The sequence below is a fragment of the Staurois parvus genome, unplaced genomic scaffold, assembly GCF_062004578.1.
Source record: "Staurois parvus isolate SC_StPar_1 unplaced genomic scaffold, SC_StPar_1.0 ptg000088l, whole genome shotgun sequence".
Lineage (NCBI taxonomy): Eukaryota > Metazoa > Chordata > Amphibia > Anura > Ranidae > Staurois > Staurois parvus.
In genome coordinates this window covers 656,343-676,738 of record NW_028317884.1, presented here as the reverse complement: position 1 = coordinate 676,738, position 20,396 = coordinate 656,343, and the positions used below count along the sequence as shown (strand labels likewise).

The window sequence follows — 20,396 nt, the reverse complement described above, 5'->3', positions numbered from 1 at the left end:
TAACTGTCAAGGGATTTTTATTTTTTTGTCCATGCAGTCCTGGGATTTAAACATTGCCACACAGCAGAGCACCATCTAGCAGGGGAATAGACCCAATCTTTATCTGCTGCTGTTTTACTTTCAATCACAGGTCTCTTCTCTACCCCATCTTTGCTCTTTCCTCTAATCAGCATGCTCACTGAAACGCACATAATTGACTCTTTGTTCTATTTCTCCAACTTCTTCCCTTATCTCTGCTGAAGGCTGATACAAAGCCACATTTAGATGCCTACATTGCTTGCATTAATATATATATTTAATTATGTATTTACAGAGCTGCATTCATGTGTATCTCCTATATCTGCCTGGAGTTCAGTTTTAAGATATTAATTTAGTTCCTCATGCGCTTTAAAAAAGGTTATACAGTTGCAAGAAAAAGTATGTGAACCCCTTGGGATTACGTGGAGTTTTGCATGAATTGGGCATACAATGTGCTCTGAACGTCATCTAAGTCACAACAATAGAAGAACACAGTCTGCTGAACATAATACTACACAAACATTAGATGTTGCCATGGTTTAATTGCACATAACATGTAAACATTCACAGTGTAGGGAGGAAAAAGTATGTGAACCTTTGGACTTAATAACTGGTTGACCCTCCTTTGGCAGCAATAACCTCAACCAAACGTTTCCTGTAGTTGCAGATCAGACCTGCACAACGATCTGGAGTAATTTTGGACCACTCCTCTTCACAAAACTGTTTCAGTGTAGCAATATTCTTGGGATGTCTGGTGTGAATCGCTCTCTTAAGGTCATGCCACAGCATTTCAATCGGGTTGAGGTCAGGACTCTGACTGGGCCCCTCCAGAAGGCGTATTCTGTGCTGTTGCAGCCACTGTTTTGTTGAATTACTTGTATGCTTTGGGTTATTGTCCTGTTGCATCACCCATCCTCTGCGGAGCTTCAGTTGGCAGACAGATGGCCCTACGTTTTCCTGCAAAATGTCTTGATAAACTCTGGAATTCAATTTCCCATCAATGACAACAATCCGTCCAGGCCCTGAGGCAGCAAAGCAGCCCCAAACCATGATGCTCCCTCCGCCATGTTTTACAGTGGGGATGAGGTTTTGATGTTGGTGTGCTGTGCCTTTTTTCTCCACACATAGTGTTGTGTGTTCTTCCCAAACAACTCAATCTTGGTTTCATCTGTCCACAGTATAGTTTGCCAGTAGTGCTGTGGAACATCCAGGTGCTCTTTTGCAAACTTCAAACGTGTTGCAATATTCTTTTTGGACAGCAATGGCTTCCTCTGTGGTGTCCTCCCATGTACTCCATTCTTGTTTAATGTTTTCCTCATTGTAGATGTGTCAACAAAAATGTTAGCATGTGCCAGAGATTTCTGTAGGTCTTTAGCTGACACTCTGGGATTCTTCTTTACCTCATGCAGCATTCTGCGCTGTGCTCTTGTAGTCATTTTTACAGGATGACCACGCCTAGGGAGAGTAGCAACAGTGCTAAACATTCTCCATTTGTAGACAGTCTGTCTTACCGTGGACACATGAACATCAAGGCTTTTGTAGATACTTTTGTAACCCTTTCCAGCTTCATGCAAGTCAACAATTCTTGATCGTAGGTCTTCTGAGAGCTCTTTTCTGCGAGGCATGGTTCACATCAGACCGTGCTGCTTGAAACCAGTAAACCCAAAACAGGTGTGTGTTTTTTAAGGGCAGGACAGCTGTCAGCAACACATCCAATATCATCACACTGATTGGAGTCAAGGTTGGCTCACTCCTGGCTCCAATTAGCTCTGGAAGAAGTCATTAAGTTAGGGCCTCACATACTTTTTCCTCCCTGCACTGTGAATGTTTACATGTTATATGAAATTAAACCATGGCCACATCTAATGATTGTGTAGTATTATGTTCAGCAGACTGTGTTCTTCTATTGTTGTGACTTAGATTACGTTCAGAGCACATTTTAAGCCCAATTCATGCAAAACTCCACGTAATCCCAAGGGGTTCACATACTTTTTCTTCCAACTGTATATTCTTTCTAATAGAAAGACTGTAATTTTGAATTGTAATGACAGTATTAGGAGTTTATAATTATGCGTAAAATCATAAATGACAGCAAAAATTTTAAACTTAAATTTGATACTCCATGAGGCCAACTTTAATACATGCTATTTTCATTACAATACCTCCCAGGCACGTTTACCTCTGAAGTGGATGGCGCCGGAAAGTATTTTTGATAAGGTTTACACGACACAGAGTGACGTCTGGTCTTTTGGAGTGCTTCTCTGGGAAATATTCTCACTTGGTAAGTAAGCAATGAAAATTGTTTTATATCAAGTGTTGAACTTTCAAAAGCAGCTGAAAGCTAAGATAGCTGAACAGTGCACAGCACACAAAAGGTAATGTTTTCATGTTATGCTTCCAGGTGCATCCCCTTATCCCGGTGTACAAATCAATGAGGAGTTCTGCCAAAGACTGAAGGATGGAACGCGCATGCGGGCACCAGAATACGCCACAACGGACATGTATGTGTTGATACTCAAAGGGAAATATTGTTACACATACTCCTGGCAGCTTAAGGCATTAGGATGACAAACAAACTAATAATGGCACTGGTATTTTTATTGTAACAAGCTTAGCGATTCACCCTACGTGCATCTATGTAATGCTGAAATACCATATCTGCATGGACAGGCATTTCAGTTTGTACATACTGTATATGTAATGTAACAGGCAGGTTTGAAGCTTTCTGGTAATATCAGGCACTGCTTTGCCCCTTCCTGCCACCTACATGTTTCTACTGGTCAGTAAGGGCTACCTATCATAGTGACCGTCCAGTAGGAACGTATAAGAAGTGGGAAGGGTTGGCCAATGCTGAGTGCTATGGGGAAGTGTTAAACTTGATCATTATAGCACCCTGAGTTTTGGGGCACCCAAGTGCTGAAGGACTGCATTAAGTGGTGGCTGCATTAAGTTTTTTTCTCAAGCATTTTCAGAACATCAAATACAAAAAATACCTCCTGATTTTACCAGAAATGCAGTGTACTGGTTGCTTCCTTTAAGCTGAACAGAAAACAAACCGAATCTTTCTTCTGTAAATCACTAATCTCAAACTCATCTCCTATGCAATGGAGGTGAAAAGTGGCAGACAGGTTTGTAGTCCAGTCTAGGTGACAACCGCAGCTTCCTCCACAGATACGGTGGAGGAGTATGCATAGCCATTGTAGAACTGGAAATGTATTACTGACAGGATCTCCAGGTGAAAATAAAGGAACAAAAGCCTAAGAAAAGAAAATTACTGCAGCCACCAGTACATCTGGTAAGTTGCAATACAACTATATACATTTTTGTTCCAGGCTTTAGTTATCATTTCACACTTTCATTTCCAGATCTGTGGGGTTTTTTTCTGTACATATGGTAAAATGCACATTTTAGACCTGAAGATTAGTTAAAGTGGTTGCAAAGGCTCAAGGTTTTTTACCTTCTGTGTGCAGCACCCCCCCACCCCCGAAAACTTACCTGAGACCCATCTCAATCCAGCGATGTGCACGAGAGGCTTGGCTCTCCCGGGTCTCTCCCTCCTCATTGGGTGAGACAGCAGTGGCATATATATATATATTCAGTCGTGTCCGACCCTTGGCGATTACATGGACCATCACTCGTAAGCGAATTTTTCCATGAATTCTCTTAGCAATTATTTTTGCAGGGTAGGTTGCCAGGTCTTTCCCCAACCCCTACCATGCAGGAGATCCCACATGGCCAGGGCCAGGGCCCTTCTCAATCCAGCAATGTGCACAAGAGTTTGGCTCTCCCGGGTCTCTCCCTCCTCATTGGGTGAGACAGCAGTGGTAGCCATTGTAAATCGTAGCCAGTGAGCCAATGAGTAGAGAGCGGTCGGCAGGGCCGAGCTGCGCTCCATGTGTGAATGGACACACAGAGCAGCAGGTCAGGAGCGAGTTTGCTCAGGTGCCTCCATAGAGAGGTGCTTGACATGGGGGCCCTAGGCAGGAGGAAGGGGTCAGGAATGCTGGCAGGAGACCTGAGACAAGGGGACTGGGGCTGCTCTGTGCAAAATCACTACACAGAGCAGGTACGTATAGCATGTTATCACTTTAAAACTCACATACATTATACATTTTCTAAAACCAGAGACCCTGGAGAATAAAATTGTTGTAGTTGCTTAGCACAATGTAAAAGATGAAGTTGCATCGATGAAATAGATACCAAACACATCAACCCATAAAATTGCAAGCATCTGTAATACGGTGACAAACATCGGTAACCAAAATTTGCAATAGGAGACACTTTCAAAACGCTTACAGGTCATTAATTTAGAGTAAACTATGAATAATGGTTCTAGAATTCTTGTTTGCACTCTGGTGTGCGATGCAATATATAACATGCATAGCGCAATCAATATTTACACACATAGGAATCCTCGACACATACATTTATGTTCCTATGTGTGGGTGAGGGAGGTTTAATTTTTTTTGTGCCACAACGCACAAGTGTGAATGGACCCTTAAAGCTCTTTCCACGATGACTGGGTGACGCTCTTTCCAGTAAAACAAAAATTAATTTAAAAAGGCAGTTTCTACTCTCATATCTTTTTGCCGCTGGTCAGAAATATTTTCTTTTTGATAACAATCAAATTTGTTTTTAGTTGGCAACGTTTGAGACAATTGACAGCTACAAAACATGCCACAGAAGTATTTGTAGTGTTCCTGGCCAGTATTCAAAGAACCCCCTGGGTGACCAGGAATCGGGTTAAAATAAGTTGTTGTCATGCCAACCCTGCTGCTTTATAATAATCTGTGCTGGGAGGTTCCTTATCACACAGGACGCTTTTGAGATAGACATCCCCGGTAGACACTTTTCACAGTGCTAGCCAGGACTCATTTCCTGGGAAAAATCTACATCTGGAAAGAGAAATAAATTCTGTTTTTCCTTTGACCATAAAGAGACCCTGATGTTTGATAATAGACTGAGCAGAGAAGCCAGGATCTTTATAAACAAGCCAGTCCTGCGATATTTTGTAGCAGGAATGGAACTACAAGTCCCAGTGTGCAGTGTAAAATATTGCTAAAGAAAGGTTAAAGGTCATTCCAAATTCATTTTGCTCAGAGATGGGCTTTAAGTAACCTATTGCAACTGCTGGACTTGATCTTGAACTGTTCTGTCTTAAGCAAAATTAATTCTAATTGGCCCCATATTTCCCCATTTATGGATATTAGGCATGCTACACATGCTCAAGAAAACGTAATCTAAATACCATGGATCTGTGTAGTGTACCCAGCCCCTGTTCCTCCGCCTTTTTAACCTCGTACTCCCATTCTCTCCTTAACTGTACTTTTCGATCACTTGATATTTTTATTTTATTTTTTACCACTATTAATCTTTTTTTTTATTTCCTTTTAATCAATTTTGTTAGGGACACATTTCAGAAAAGCACAATTAAAAAAAACCATTCATGTATTTTTTATACAATTTTGCTATGCCTAGTAATAGGAACACATTGTTTATGTCTGTATAAACAGGGAAAATTATAGAACACTAAGGTGTCCTTTTATGAAACAGAGATCAGTGGCAATCCTGAGGATCGTTGCTGATCTCCAATCATTTGTGGTTTAGGAAACAGAGATGATAAGTGGAGAACATGTTCTCTGCTGATCATCTCAGTACACAGATGGCCAGTATATGAAGGAGCGAAGTCAGCCCTTCACTGGCGATCTGTGTTCTCCCTGAAGATTCCCCAGCCCAAGCTGGAGAATCGGAGGAACCGAAGCAGCGACAATTTACCTCTGCTTAGTAAACGGTGTTTGACTGATCTCTTAAGCAGCTGTTTTCCAGCATTTGTAGTTCGCTCTCCCTGCGTTCAGAGAACTGATCTACACCGCTTCATAAAAGGCCGAGAATGCCGGAGAACTGAGCAGCGGTAATTTACCGCTGCATGAAAAGAGGACACCTAACTATGTATACTTTTTATAGGCAGGAACTACTTTTTTTTCATCTTGTTGCACATTGTGTGAAAAAGTACTTGTCAAATCAGGGGTGTTTCTAGGACTGTAAATGATCTGGGGTACCTTTTGGCACCCTAAAGAGATTAATAATGCAGTACATCTAGTGTGCCACTGCAAAGAGTGGGTGTTGCCAAATTGCATTAACAGTGGGAAGGGCTTAAAGGGATACAGTTAAATATATACTACTTGAATCCATAAACTGAGCTTTGATTTTTATGCCAAAAATGAAAGTCTAACAAACATGTATAAACCTTGGGACAATCATTTTAAAATAAAAAAAAAACAAAAGACCACTGTGAAGCACTATTAAGTGCAAACTTAATCCAATAAAACCTTTAAAATATAGTGAAAATAATAGTAAAGTATAATATAACATCAAGTCCTTTCAAAACATCATGCTGTGCTTTATGCCACCAGCAAACAGCTGGTGGTGAAGTGGTCACTTATTACTGCTGGATTAAGCATGGATGGTTGCATAAAGCACAGCATGATGTTTTGAAAAGGAGTTGATGTTATATTATATATTATTATTACTTGCACTGTATTTTAAAAGTTTTATTGAATTATGTTTGCACTCAATAGCACTGCAGAGTAGTCTTTTGTTTTTCTATTATACAGTAATGCTGAATTCTATGGGATTTGCATTTGGTGCATAGTGAGTTATTTAATTATTCAATGCTCACAGGGTAGATTTTATTGGTACTTTTGGCTTTGAACATAGCAGCTCACAAAGATCAGTCTTAGAATTGTCTCATTTTAAATGAAGAAACTTTTCCATTACAAATGCTTTTGTGCACACTGAAAATAAACAGAGCTAACACGTCATCTGAGCCTGCCTTAAAAAAGAACTTTATTGAAATAGTCAGGGATTGCTTACCAACTACCAACTGTTGATATAATAAACACTTTGGTCAGAGGTAATCAATGTAAAACAGAGTGAAGAAGTGCAAGGGCCAGGAGTATAAAATGCACAGAATGCAGGGGCTAGGAGTACAAAATGAGGAGTCAAGGTTGTGAAACACACAGATTGTACTGTAGGTGTCAAGAGAGTGCAAAATTCACCCTGCAAGCAATATTCCCCCACCCTACTTTACCCTCCCCCCCCCAAAAAAAAACCACACTGATATGTACTTCCCCCCCAAGTACAAATTCCCTCTGCAAACCAAAAATATCCCTAAACAAAAATGCAAAATTCCCCCCTTCTTGCAGTATCAATGTCCCTTTCTGCTGAAATCCCCACTCCCAGCACAAATCATCTTCCTCCTTCTTCCCCCCAAATCTTCCCTCCCAGCACAAATCTTCTCTCCCCCCAAAAAGACCCTCCCAGCACAAATCGTTCCTTCCCAAATCAACCTCCCTGCATAAATCATCTCCATTTTATTCCGCATTCCAGTTCAAATCCCCCCTAAAGAAAAAATGCCCCCCTCCTCTTCTCCTGCCAAATCACTCCTCTCAATACAGATCACCCTCCCAGCGCAAACATTCTCCCCTCAAAAATCCTCCATTCCCCTCCCCCCCAAAGAAAAAATGCCCTCCCATGCCCAGATTCTCTTTACCCCAAAATTACCCCTCCCAGAGCACAAATTCTCTTCTCGCTCCTAAATATCCCCTCTCCATACCCATGTACTCATGGCAGCCTCGCCATGCCCATAAAATTGCATCCTACCATTGGAGCATTCACATCCTACCATTGGAACATCCATTGGCACCTGTTTTAAGGCCTTTGCGAAATAGGCTATCTTCCCAATTGGATCTTCTCTTTATTGATTATTGGCAACCCAAGATTTACCCTCAGCTTCCTTTCTGACCCGATCCATCTCCTTATTTCTGAAAAGAAAGTCAGCACCTCACACTTTACGACCTTTGATCTACTATAGAAGATCTCACGAAAAATCAATGACTCCTACAGCCTAGACCTTTAGAAAGTGCCCCAATTTAAATATTTGCTCTTCCCTCTACCCTCTCTGACACTTTTTACCAGACCAGTGAGCCCCTTTGAACAGCTTTGTATCTGTACAGACCAACCCAGACATTTTTTAGCCATAATACAATAAATTCCCAGAGTTCAAAATAAACTAATCCCACTTCACCCTGTGCTTAGGAAATACACAACTGACAAAATCAGTGCTGCTGCCTTAAAGAATAAATCATGAACCAAATAAATGAAAATTAAAAGAGTGCAATTATCTACTCCTCCCAATCTTTCAAGCAGAGCATATGGTGATGATTATTTATTAACACAGTGCTGCTTGAAAAAATGGGAGGAGTAGATAATTTCACTCTTTTATTTTCATTTATTTGATTCTTTAGTCATACAATACACCCAACTTGTGTTACCGACAGAAGACTACAAAGCTTCATACCTGACCCCTTGGGATTGTGATTTAGGTGGCTCCTTTATGCAACAGTGTCAAAGGATTTTAGATCTCTCACTGAAAACCTCAATCTGTACTTATCTGCTGCAGACCAATTTTGAAATCCTAACCATGTGGTACAGGGCCCCATATGTTCTACATAACCTATATCCTACTGTCCCAGACCTATGGTGTTGCTGCAACTTGGAGCAAGGTACTCTATATGATATCATATATTCTGGTCATGCTCGACTCTGAAGACCTTCTGAAATGAAGTAAGGACCAAAGACTACTGTATCTCAGAGGAAACTGCAGGAGATACAGGGCACATAACCAGCGCTACTTTAGGCCCATAGCTGAAATGTAAATATCGCTTTGATCCATAAGGTGTACTGAGGTGTAAGAACTTAACTTGTTAAGAAATAATATCAATTTATTCTATAATTCATAAGGTATGTTGTGTGAAAAGGTCCCTTTACTTTTAATACGCACCTGCACATGACTCTGTGTACCAGGACACAGTATACAGTACTACTATATTAAGCAGTGTCACACGGTTTCAGGTAAATGACATGACTGCTACAAGACTAGTTCTCTTAGAATTTAAATTTCTGAAATAAATATTCTTTACTCATATTTCCATTAGTTTGCTTGATGAATACCACTGCACATATGCTGATATTGGCTGTTATGGAAACATTGCATCCCGAGTATCCCATATGTTGAAATAGGAGTCTTTACAAGATGTTTTTATGTTAATATCTGCATTTGTGTTTCATACAGTTATCGTATCATGTTGAGTTGCTGGCATGGGGATCCTAAGGAAAGGCCAACATTTACTGACTTAGTGGAAATCCTGGGTGACCTGCTGCAAGAGAATGTCCAGCAGGTATGTTTAAACTACTACTTCTCTGTCTCTGCTACATTCCACTTTAGCCACTTCAAGTCCGGACACTTTTACCCCCTTCCTGTCCAGGGCAATTTTCAGCTTTCCGTGCTATCACACTTTGAATGACAATTGCGCGGTCATGCAACACTGTACCCATATGAATTTGTTAGCATTTTTTTGATATAGATAAAACTTTATTTTGATGGTATATATTCACCACTGGGATTTTTGTTTTATATTTATTTTTTGCTATATAAATAAAAGTCCAAAAATTTTGCAAAATTTTGCAAATTAGTCTTTCTTCATAAATCTTAGCCAAAAGTTATTCAGTTATCTTTTTAGTAGAAAAAAAACCCAAATTAGTTTATAACCAAAAACTATAATTTTTCAAAATGTTTTGTTACATTTTTATTTTTTTTTTTATATTATTTATGTTTTTTTAACATACTGTCCCCCTAGTAGTACAGTATAAAACAATAATTTCTTTTTTTGGCCAATCAGTGATCACATGATCGGGACCTCACACAGAGGTCCCATACAACGATCGGTGTACTGATCACAGTGCTGCACGCTCCCAGGGAGTGCACACAAGCAGGGAAGTGGGGAGGACGTTTATAAACTGCCACCCGCCCCTGCACTGCTCCCGTCTGGCCATTTATATACATGGGCCGGACGGGAAGTGGTTAAGGTTAAATTTAAGGGCATAACTACAAATCACGGGACCTCATAGCAAAATGTTGGTGGAGCCACCAACATGTTTGCCGATTCAACATTTTTTTCCTTTGGTATTCATCATGTCGCATTGGTGGCCTTTTTGGCACACCCTTTAATAGTAACCCTTGTTACTGTTGGCAGCATAGCATATTGCAAATATAGCACCCTTTTCCATATTTGGACTGAATAGGGAAGGCTTATAACCTCTGTTAGGTTTGTATTTTTGACTGTGATCCCCTTGGGAATGTAGCCTATCCACCTGTCCTGGTGACTGTTGTCATAAGTATAAAATGAGATGGTAAATCTAAATTTTAGAGTTGTCACCAGAATAGGATATGAGGGGAAGTCTTCCAACTTTGGTATAAAACTAATCAAGATATTTTTGTGGCAGAGTTGCATTTATATATCTTTATTATCCGAATATGCTTTTACTGTACAATACGTAAAGCAGAACTAAAGGATAGAGTAAGGGAGGGTTAAGCCCCCTATCTGTTTTTATTTGCCATCTGTGTCCCATTGGGGATATCTCCCTTCACTTAATTCACTTCAAGTCCCATAGCCAAAACAGAAAATAAGTGGAAATCCTTCCAAAGTGAGGGAATCTCTGGTTGTCACCAAGATTAAAAGAACTAGTGTCTCCACTGGAAGATTTCCCATCTGTTCCTGTTCTGCTGACAACTTAAAAGTTTGCATTTTCTTTCACTTTCACTCTCAGTGTTAAACAGGACCAATAGGGACACAGACAGCAATAAATACCTGACAGTTGTTCTAATCCCTCACCACTCCATCCAAAACTATAAACGTTATGCCATTATTTTACTTTAAAGTGTCATTAAACCCAAAAATGTTTCAAGTGTCTATGTTTTTAAACATGTTCTCTGTACCATGTAACAGACGTTTTTCATCTTTTACTTAGGCATAGGTAGTAAATATTGTAAAGCACTGCGCAAACTGTTGGTGATATATAAATCCTGTATTATAATAATAATAGAAATAATAATAATCTGACTGTTTCTGCCATTTCAGTGAGCTTCCCTTTTGGCTGTGGAAATGCTATCATATCACAATACAAACATTCTGGAGTAACCTAAGCAATTACATCTGCAGCTTCTTAAGATATTTTCTGCTTGCTCTGCCCCCCCCTCGCCATCTCTCAGTACAGTGGGGAGCAAATTCCTAATGTCATGTGACTGCAGTATATGTGGCAGAAAAAAATTTATTTGGAAGCATTATACTGCACTTTGCTATAGTACATTGTTTTTATTGTTGAATTTGCTGGTGACCCATACATAGTGCTCTTGGTCGCTTTAATGATACTTTAAGCATAAAGCTGAACTATAGGTAGATATTAAACAATAAAACTAATGAATTCAGCTTTGCAGTAACAAAATAATCATTTAATGAAATGCTTTTTAAATACAACTAGTATAAGTACCTCCTCTAAGAGGAAGAGGAGAACGTGGGGCCAATCAGGTGTGATACATTCATAGGTACTGACAAGGAACATGCTGACAGTTAAAGAGAGGAGAGTGAGCAGAGGGATTAGCTCATCTGCCTGCTGCTGCACTGTCACTGTCCAGTCACAGGCTGGAGGCAGGAAGGTGTGGACCTAACTGTTTTGCCTAAAGCAGAACTACTTCCTGGTTTCTGGCCTAGGCCAAAATGATGTCATACTGTACATTGCAGGAGTCCTCATGGGCATTTTTTCATCTGGTTGAGGTGAGTATTGGTTTTCTCAGCTAAGCACACCCATGTGCGCTGCCTGCATGCCTAAGCTAAGGACAGATTAATTCCAGGAAGTAAATGCTACATGAATCATCTGCCCTTACTCAAGATAGACACAGCTAGAAATGCTAGACGGGTGTTTTTCAAAGAGATTTCTCGACAAAATAAAGAATGGAGTCATGGATAGATAAGATTGCTTTGAATATTAAAAATGAATGAAATAGCTTTTTCATTTTATGGTGCTCGGATACAGTTTAGTTCAGCTTTACTGCAGCAGAAAAAAGTCAACTCAGTAGTTTGACAGTGTAAATCTCAGGAATGGCTGGACAGAACCACAAATCAGTTTCTTTAAGCTAGTTTATGTTTTTCAGCTGTGCACTTTGCGATTTGCTTGGAGTTCAGCTTTAACCATGTTTGCAAACCAACACATTTACAGTCAAAAAGAAAAAGTAAGTACTGGGTAGAAGGTATACTAATGGTTCCTAACTGCCTCCCACAGGAAGGAAAGGACTACATCCCTCTCAATGACTCACAGAGCTCAGAAGAGATGGACTCATCACAAGCTCCTATCTGCCCACAACACAATTCAGATGAGGAAGAGTGTGACATGCGACTGCACTGCCATAACCTGGCTGTAAGGTGAGAATGTTACAGCAAAAACCACCTGGCAACACAAAGGTCATTGGTTAGATTTCCAACCATGGCGCAACCTGCCTGGAGTTTGCATGTTCTCCCTGTGCCTGTGTGGGTTTCCTCTGGGTACTCCGGTTTCCTCCCACACTCCAAAGACATTCTGGTAGGTTAATTGGATCCTGTCTAAATTGGCCCTAGTATGTGTATGTATGAATGTGAGTTAGGGACCTTAGATTGTACGCCCCTTGAGGGTTAGGGACTGATGTGAATGTACTATATATATGTAAAGTGCTGTGTAAATTGTTGGCGGTATATACTGTAAATACCTGTAATAATTTAAAAAATGTTCCTTCATTAACAATGTGTTTTGAAGAAATGTTTCCATCTATAGTATCCGGTGAAATCCTATATTTAAATTCTGCAATAATGTAAAGACAGAGGCCAGTTGATAGATGCGGGGTAACCAGAACATCTGAAACTGTTTTCTCAGTCTCTTTAAGACACAGGGGTGGATTGCACATGGGATGTCTAGCCCCTGTGTGTCTAAAACTGGCATTTTATTTTGCCTAGGATGCACAGGTTCAGCGCACAGTCCCGCATGCTGTAAAATGTCAAAGTCTATGACAAGCTGAAATATGCTGCAGAATTTTGCGGCTGAACACCGAGTGATACTGGCATTTAGGCCCTATGCATTTGGAGCCAAATGAGGTATTCTACATTCTGCCCATTTGTCCCTAAATGCATAGTGCCCTAAACACGTGTTTTACTCAGTACCATGGTCAGCCCTGTCCAGCCGTTGCATATTTCACCCTGCCCTAGACTTTGACAAGCTGAAGGTAAAGGGCTGGATGTGCCTTGTGGGTGCATTAAAATGTCAGGATTGCATGCACAGCAGCTAGATGCCCCATGTATATAGGGCTTAAAGATGAACTGTAGCTATCAAGAAAAATACATGCAGTATAAGGGACAGACTAGCTGGAGCCACAGTGTATATAAAAATGTGATCCCTTTTTAAATAAGTAGCCTCTAAATGGTTGAAATTCTTTGACAATCATTGCCACCTTGCATTCTGTCACCTTTACATTGGCAATGGAGCGGAGCTAGTCTGGTGGTGTCATGAATGGATCCTCTCCAGGGGCGGACTGACAGCTCCTGGGGCCCCCGGGCAATAGGGGATCATGGGGCCCCTGTGTCCTTGCCCAAACTCAAAAAAAACTATGAAAAAGGTACCAGGGGCATCTCATGGGGCCCCCTACTGACCCTGCCCGAGTTTCCAAATGGTCAGTCTGCCCCTGATCCTCTCCACAAAATGCTTCTACTTGTACTGATTATAGCTGCAGGCATGTCCTTGGCTGGGTTGCTCTTATTCAGAAGCACTTCAGCAGTGGCTACAGACAGTGGCTACAGACAGTGGCTACAGACAGTGGCTACAGACAGTGGCAGCCCTGCATGAACTATCAGCAGGGGATGTTGATGGTGTATCCTTTGTAAGCAGCTAGGAAAACCCAGGTAAGATAAACACTTCAGGCTTTGTATAACATAGCTACACTGCTTCTGTCAAGACAACAGCTCAGGTTTCTGTCAAATATCTTTTTATTCAAGTTTTACAGAACAGAATTGAACAGGATAAGGCAATAGCAAATGGGTCGGGGGGAGAGAAATGTGGCACAATGGTCATTACACTGAGGTGCAGAATACACCTGAACACAGATATTATAGGGCAATGGTGTGCCTAAAGAAAGAGCTACATGAAAGGCTCCCCTTAGGGGCAAAAACCTACCACACCCCACAACTGAAAATTATCAATAAATACTTAATCCTTTTTCTACTACATAACCACTTTGTGCTGCACCCGGAAAACCTTTCTCTGGGAATATACAGGTCCCATACTAAAATTGAGCAACACCAAGATTCCAGCAGCAGATGACATTTCTCTGATTTACTGTAGATCTATATATATGGTTTGTTGGTTTACATCAAAAGCTAGTACTTGAGAAAATTCATTAATACCAACAATATACTGTAAGCTATTCTAACCTAACATTCTGTGTTTTCTCAATTAAAAATATGTAGCTAGGGAAACATAGAATGGTTGTAAACCTCAAACATGAAATATGAACAAAGCATATCCCTCTATAATGTGCACTTGTCTCAATCCAGAGCACTAATTGTCATTTCTGTTCGCTGCCTCATTCCTCTGTTATCAGTATGAATAATTTCTGACAAGTTTTCCTGACACCAAGAGATTGACAGCCTCATCTCTGTTTCTGTGTGCTGTGTGAAGGGTGGTGTGTCCCTTCCCTCCAATCAGCTCTCAGAGCTCTCTTCACTGATGCAACTTCAGCTGTCCGCCCCCTGCATTTCAGGCATTTATATAACTCTGAAAATTTTACGCAGTGCCTTACATACATTCACATTAGTCCCTGCCCTCAAGCAAGACAGGCTGAGAACAGGGGCGGACTGATAACTCATGGGGCCCCCGGGCAATAGGGGATCATGGGGCTCCTGTGTCCTTGCCCACACTCAGAGTACACCAAAAAAGCCTATATAAAAAAGGTACCAGGGGCATTTCATGGGGCCCCCTACTGACCCCGGGCCCTCGGGCGGTGCCCGAGTGCTCGAATGGTCAGTCGACCCCTGGGTGAGAACCATTTATCATTTTCCTTCCACTTCACAACTATGTGCCACTTTGTGTTGGTCTATCACATAAAATCCCAATAAAATACATTTACATTTTTAGTTGTAACATGACAAAATGTGGAAAATTTCAAGGGGTATGAATACTTTTACAAGGCACTGTAAATGAAAATCACTTCTACCATGTGATGTAATGCGGATGCAAGAAAATGTTTTTAGCAGGACTATATTGCTACACTAAAAAGCAGTATGTCTTTATTACCATATACAACCAATTCTCATTAACAATAAAAATGCATCAATATTGTGAATATATTTACAGCAAAATATATAAATAAGCACAGTTTAGGCTACCTTATTTTTTTCTCTTTGTTTAATTTTTTTTTTTTATATGGAATGAGACTTTAGTCTGTTTATTCAGCATTTTTATTGTTAAGGTAAAATTGCTTATATATGGTAATAATACTACATTAATACCTTTTATATAGTAATAACTTTTTTTATATATTTATATATTTTTTTAGTGTAGCAATGCATTTCTGTCAAAAACACCTTATTTATGAATTCACTTTATACAAAATACACACTAGAAGTACTATAATTAAAGCGAAGGCTAAGTGGCTTAGTGGATATCATTGCGGCCTTGCAGCAGTGGGAAAGTACCGGCTAGGTTGCTATCTGCAAAGAGTTTGCAGGTTCTCTCTGTGCTTGTGTGGGTTTCCTTCTACACTCAAAAGACCTTGCTGGTAGGTTAATTGGTATATGTATGCAAGCTAGGAACCTTAGATTGTAAGCTCCTTGAGGGCAGAGACTAGAATGTAAGGCACTGCATAAAATTCATAGCGCTATATAAATGTCTGCAATAAATAAGGCAATGTTTTGCTAACACAACATAACATTCTAAATTTGCATGACTCACTTAATTTAGGTTCTCCTAACTAAATATCTTTGATTGGGAAAACACAAAATGTTAAGTTAGAATAATGTAAAGGTGTTAATTCTTTCCAGTACTAGTTTTTGACTTATAGGAGAAATGTACATTTTAGCAATGTATGTTTTATGTATGTATGTTTTCCATAGGAGCCACAGGGATACTGTGCAGGTCTTCCCCACAAGCTTTGTCCCGCAACCAGCCACACAAGTTCATTAACATGGTTCTTCAATGAGCAGTCTAGAGGTGTTGTTTTTGCTGTCTTTATTTTTGGAGAACTTAGATAGGGTTGAAGGAATTGAGTCAGATACTCCAAAAACAAGAACTATGTACAACTTAAGGACTTAGGTATTCCTCAGAACAAGCTATATTAAAGTCTTGTTTATAACAAACAGTAGACTTTAGCTTTAAGTTAGTAGTAGTAGTGGTGGTAGCAGTTAACTGTACATCTCTTTCTTAGAGCCACAACAGCAGAGTCCCTTTAAGTAGAGGATTAGATGGACAAAGCTCTTCAAGACACAAGCCGATGTCCCCTTTAACTAGACCCACAGCTGTATCTCTAGCACTAAAGGGGTGGCAAAAGCAGAAGGGTCGCTAAGATCTCTTAGAAGTGTCTGTACTCACACAAGACCCAAAGACAACTGGTTGCCTCCTCCCAACTTCCAAGCGACTCCTTACTCCAATGATACTAGACCAGATCTTCAGCAGACAGCCCCCCTCAGTCAGGGTCTTTAATTCTAGGGTCTCAGCATCCAGGCCCTCAGGTCGCCCACCTGAGACCTCATGACAACAGACATAACAGCATTGCCTGGAAGGGCAGCATGCACCCTCCAGGCTGGGCTAATACTCTTAAGGAAAAGACCCCGAGCTCAGTGTGCTCGCAGAATATATACAGTCTCCCAGCATGCCATCAGAGCCTGCCTCTCTGGGATAGGCCAGGGCTGTATCAATGTTCATGTTGCCGTATGCATAGCTCCACACCTATCAGCCAGAAATTTTCAAACTCTCAGGATGGAGAGGGATCTATCAGACTGGCAGCAGCTGAATACACTGAGCAGACCTGACCCGCAGAATGCAGCTTTACTGAAAACGGTGAGCAAACTATGCTTTTACCTAACAAACAATCACAGCCACACTGACAACTACTACCTATCAAATGCATAGTACAGTGGGGCAAAAAAGTATTTAGTCAGCCACCAATTGTGCAAGTTCTCCCACTTAAAAAGATGAGAGAGGCCTGTAATTGGCATCATAGGTAGACCTCAACTATGAGAGACAAAATGAGAAAAATAATCCAGACAATCACATTGGCTGATTTGGAAAGAATTTATTTGCAAATTATGGTGGAAAATAAGTATTTGGTCAATATCAAAAGTTCATCTCAATACTTTGTTATATATCCTTTGTTGGCAATGACAGAGGTCAAACGTTTCCTGTAAGTCTTCACAAGGTTGGCACACACTGTTGCTGGTATGTTGGCCCATTCCTCCATGCAGATCTCCTCTAGAGCAGTGATGTTTTGGGTTGAGCATTGATAATACTGGATTTTATGATTCATAATATTACAATGTTATTGAACATCCTGCTATGTGTAATTGTTGCTCAAATTAAACCTTTTGAAGTTAACCACTTGCCCTCCAGAGGATTTACCCCCTTCCTAACCAGGCCATTTTTTGCAATACGGTGCTGCGTTGCCTTAACTGACAATTGCGCGGTCATGCACGCTGCACCCAAATGAAATTTATGTCCTTTTTTCCCCACAAATAGAGCTTTCTTTCAGTGGTATTTGATTGCCTGTGTGTTTTTTTTATTTTTTGCACTATAAACAAAAAAAGACCAACAAGTTTGAAAAAAAAAACTATATTTCTGACGTTTTGCTATTAAACATGTCCAGTAATCAAATTTCGTCATAAATTTAGGTCAAAATGTATTCTGCTACATGTCTTTGCTAAAAAAAAAATCCAAATACGTGTAAATTATTGGTTTCTGTAAAAGTTATAGCGTGTAGAAATGGCGGTATATATACTGGAATTTTTTTTTTTACTAGTAATCAGCAACTTATAGCAGGACTGCGTCAGGCATTCTGACACTGGGGGGAACTGACTTGGTGTCACTGACATCCCCAGTGACACCAATACAGTGATCAGTGCTAATAAAAAGCACCGACACTGTACTAATGGCACTGGGCAAGAAGGGGTTAACATCTGGGGTGATCAAAGGGTTAACTGTGTGCTGTTTCACTATGGGGGCTGTGTGTGTGTTTCCCTGTAAGCACACTGCTTTGTATGGCTGTGCTATGCAGAGCCATACAAAGCATTGTGCAGGAGCTGACAGGGGAGAGAACTGTATTGTTTGCATACAGTTCTCTTCCCCCTTTGGTATTGGCGATCTCCGGGTGCTGTCGAGTATTCACCAACTGGAACCCAGCGATTGACAGCCAAAGCCGTGAATGGTGGCGCGCCCTATACCCAGAATTACTAAATCACGCATTGCATACTAGCACATTATGTAAAACACTTACCTTAAAACAAAGCACTCCAGCGGCGTGTTGTCACCGCTGCAGAGGCGTCCATCTTCATCAGTCTTCCTTTCGGGTTCACGAGCTCCGGCCGTCTGACAGGCTAGGCTGCAATGACGTCACGTCATACAGCTCTGAAGGAACGGTACAGGTATGCCGTTCCTTCAGACTGCATGTGCCAGCTTTAGAAAAGAGAGACTATCCTAAACGGTGCACGTTTAGGAGATATTAATTTTACCCACAGGTAAACTTTATTTTACGCTTACCTGTAGGTAAGATTAGAAAAAAAAAAATAGATTTGCTATTATAAATATATATAAATATATAGGTGGCACTTACATGGCATTCCTCTGTTCTCCCCACCAGCATGGGTGTACTGCATGGGTGAAAGTGCCTATTTCCTGATGAAGTCACGCGAACGGTGATGTAACGCATAGATACACAAGGACGCAGTATCCAAACAGCGGTGACGTACTTCCAGTTCATCCGCCATCTTGGTCCACCCAGGAAATAGACACTTTCACCCATGCAGTACACCCATGCTTTTGGAGAGAACCGAGGAATGCCATGTAATTGCCATTTTTCTCTGTTTTAAATAAATAAAAGCACTTTTACTTCGGCATACTACACTATCAGAGTATCTTTTTATATTTACTCTATCTGGATGAGTGGTACATTTAGCGGAGATCAGGAACTAGGACATCTGGTGTATCATCCCCATATGATGGAAGATCTGAAGGAGCTTATCTGACAGTATTGGAGTAAGATTCTGAGTGATCTTGAAGGCATGTTGGCCCAGTGGGCTGCAGAGTGGAGGTGAGGAGGCAATTCAGCTATAGAAGGAGAGTCACTCACTGATACTGGAAGTTTTGTGTGATCACGCACGATGCACAAATTTTTTCTATATTGAACACCATCACTTATTTACGAACTTTTTTTACCCGCCTGATTGATTTTATTCACTGATCACAATATTGAATGGGAGTGAGGTTGACATATCTACTGCTAATAGTCATCTATATATTTATATATATTTATTAATAGTGCTCTGGCAACAGTTGGTATTATTGTGTGTTTTGTTTTTGATTTGTAAACATTTTTCATTTGTTTATATGTGACATTGGTCTGGAATTGAGCGCTGCACTACTTGGTTTATGTTCTGTCTTTTTACTGTATGGTATCAGTTTGAGTGCTAGCTGCTTATAACGATAGGCGCTCCATTAAGCGCAGGAGGATCTTTCCATATTTAAAACAGATTTACTACCACTTTAAGCTGGCCAAAGATAGATCAAAATTTGGCTGGTTCATTGGGGACCAGCCGAATTTCAATCCATCTGTGGCTAGTCTTGTTTGAGAGCAGTCAATATACTGATCGACTACTCATGAACAGGCTTGCTGGAAAACATTAGTTCGATCAGCTCTGCAGCAAATAGGCTGCAGCGCTGATCAGTGTATTCTGACAACGGAGAAGCCTAGCTGACTCTTCTGCTGTCAGAATACAGTAACACAGCAGGGAGGATTCCCACAATGTGTGGATGGGGGAATGTATGGCCAGCTTCGATTCATTTCTTTCATATATAACATGTTTATAGAATGATAATAAAAATATGCCTATCCTTAAAAGGAAGACAAAATTGCTAGTCCTAAAGTGGGCATTACTTCATTCCTATAATAATAATAAAATCACTATATTAAAAATAGTTCATAGAGTGACTATTAATGTGAGCGGGAATCCTGTGTTCATTTAGAACTCGGTGCTTGTGCAGTCAAAATGAGGAGAATGCGCACTCACCAGAGCGCATAATAAAATGCGCATTAATGCATAAATATCCTGATGTCATCCAAGTCTGGGCAGGAATGAAGTGGGATCCCTCACTGGATAAGTCTGGATCCTGAAGCATCTGGTATATACTGGGAGGATGCCAGAGATCCCTTTAAGGGATGGAGGGATCAGCTCACAAGGTGTACAGGGGCTCCCTCT

At 40.6% G+C, this 20,396-nt stretch overlaps 1 protein-coding gene across 1 annotated transcript in view; it reads left to right on the top strand.

Annotated features, from left to right (window-relative positions):
• The window catches only part of FLT4 (fms related receptor tyrosine kinase 4), a 336,901-nt gene that overhangs the window by 305,277 nt on the left and 11,228 nt on the right, over nt 1-20,396 (top strand). The window contains exons 24-27 of the mRNA XM_089670245.1: nt 2,188-2,299; nt 2,420-2,519; nt 9,152-9,257; nt 12,196-12,335. Coding sequence (XP_089526371.1) covers nt 2,188-2,299; nt 2,420-2,519; nt 9,152-9,257; nt 12,196-12,335 — 458 coding nt within the window. The remainder of the gene's footprint in view (nt 1-2,187; nt 2,300-2,419; nt 2,520-9,151; nt 9,258-12,195; nt 12,336-20,396) is intronic.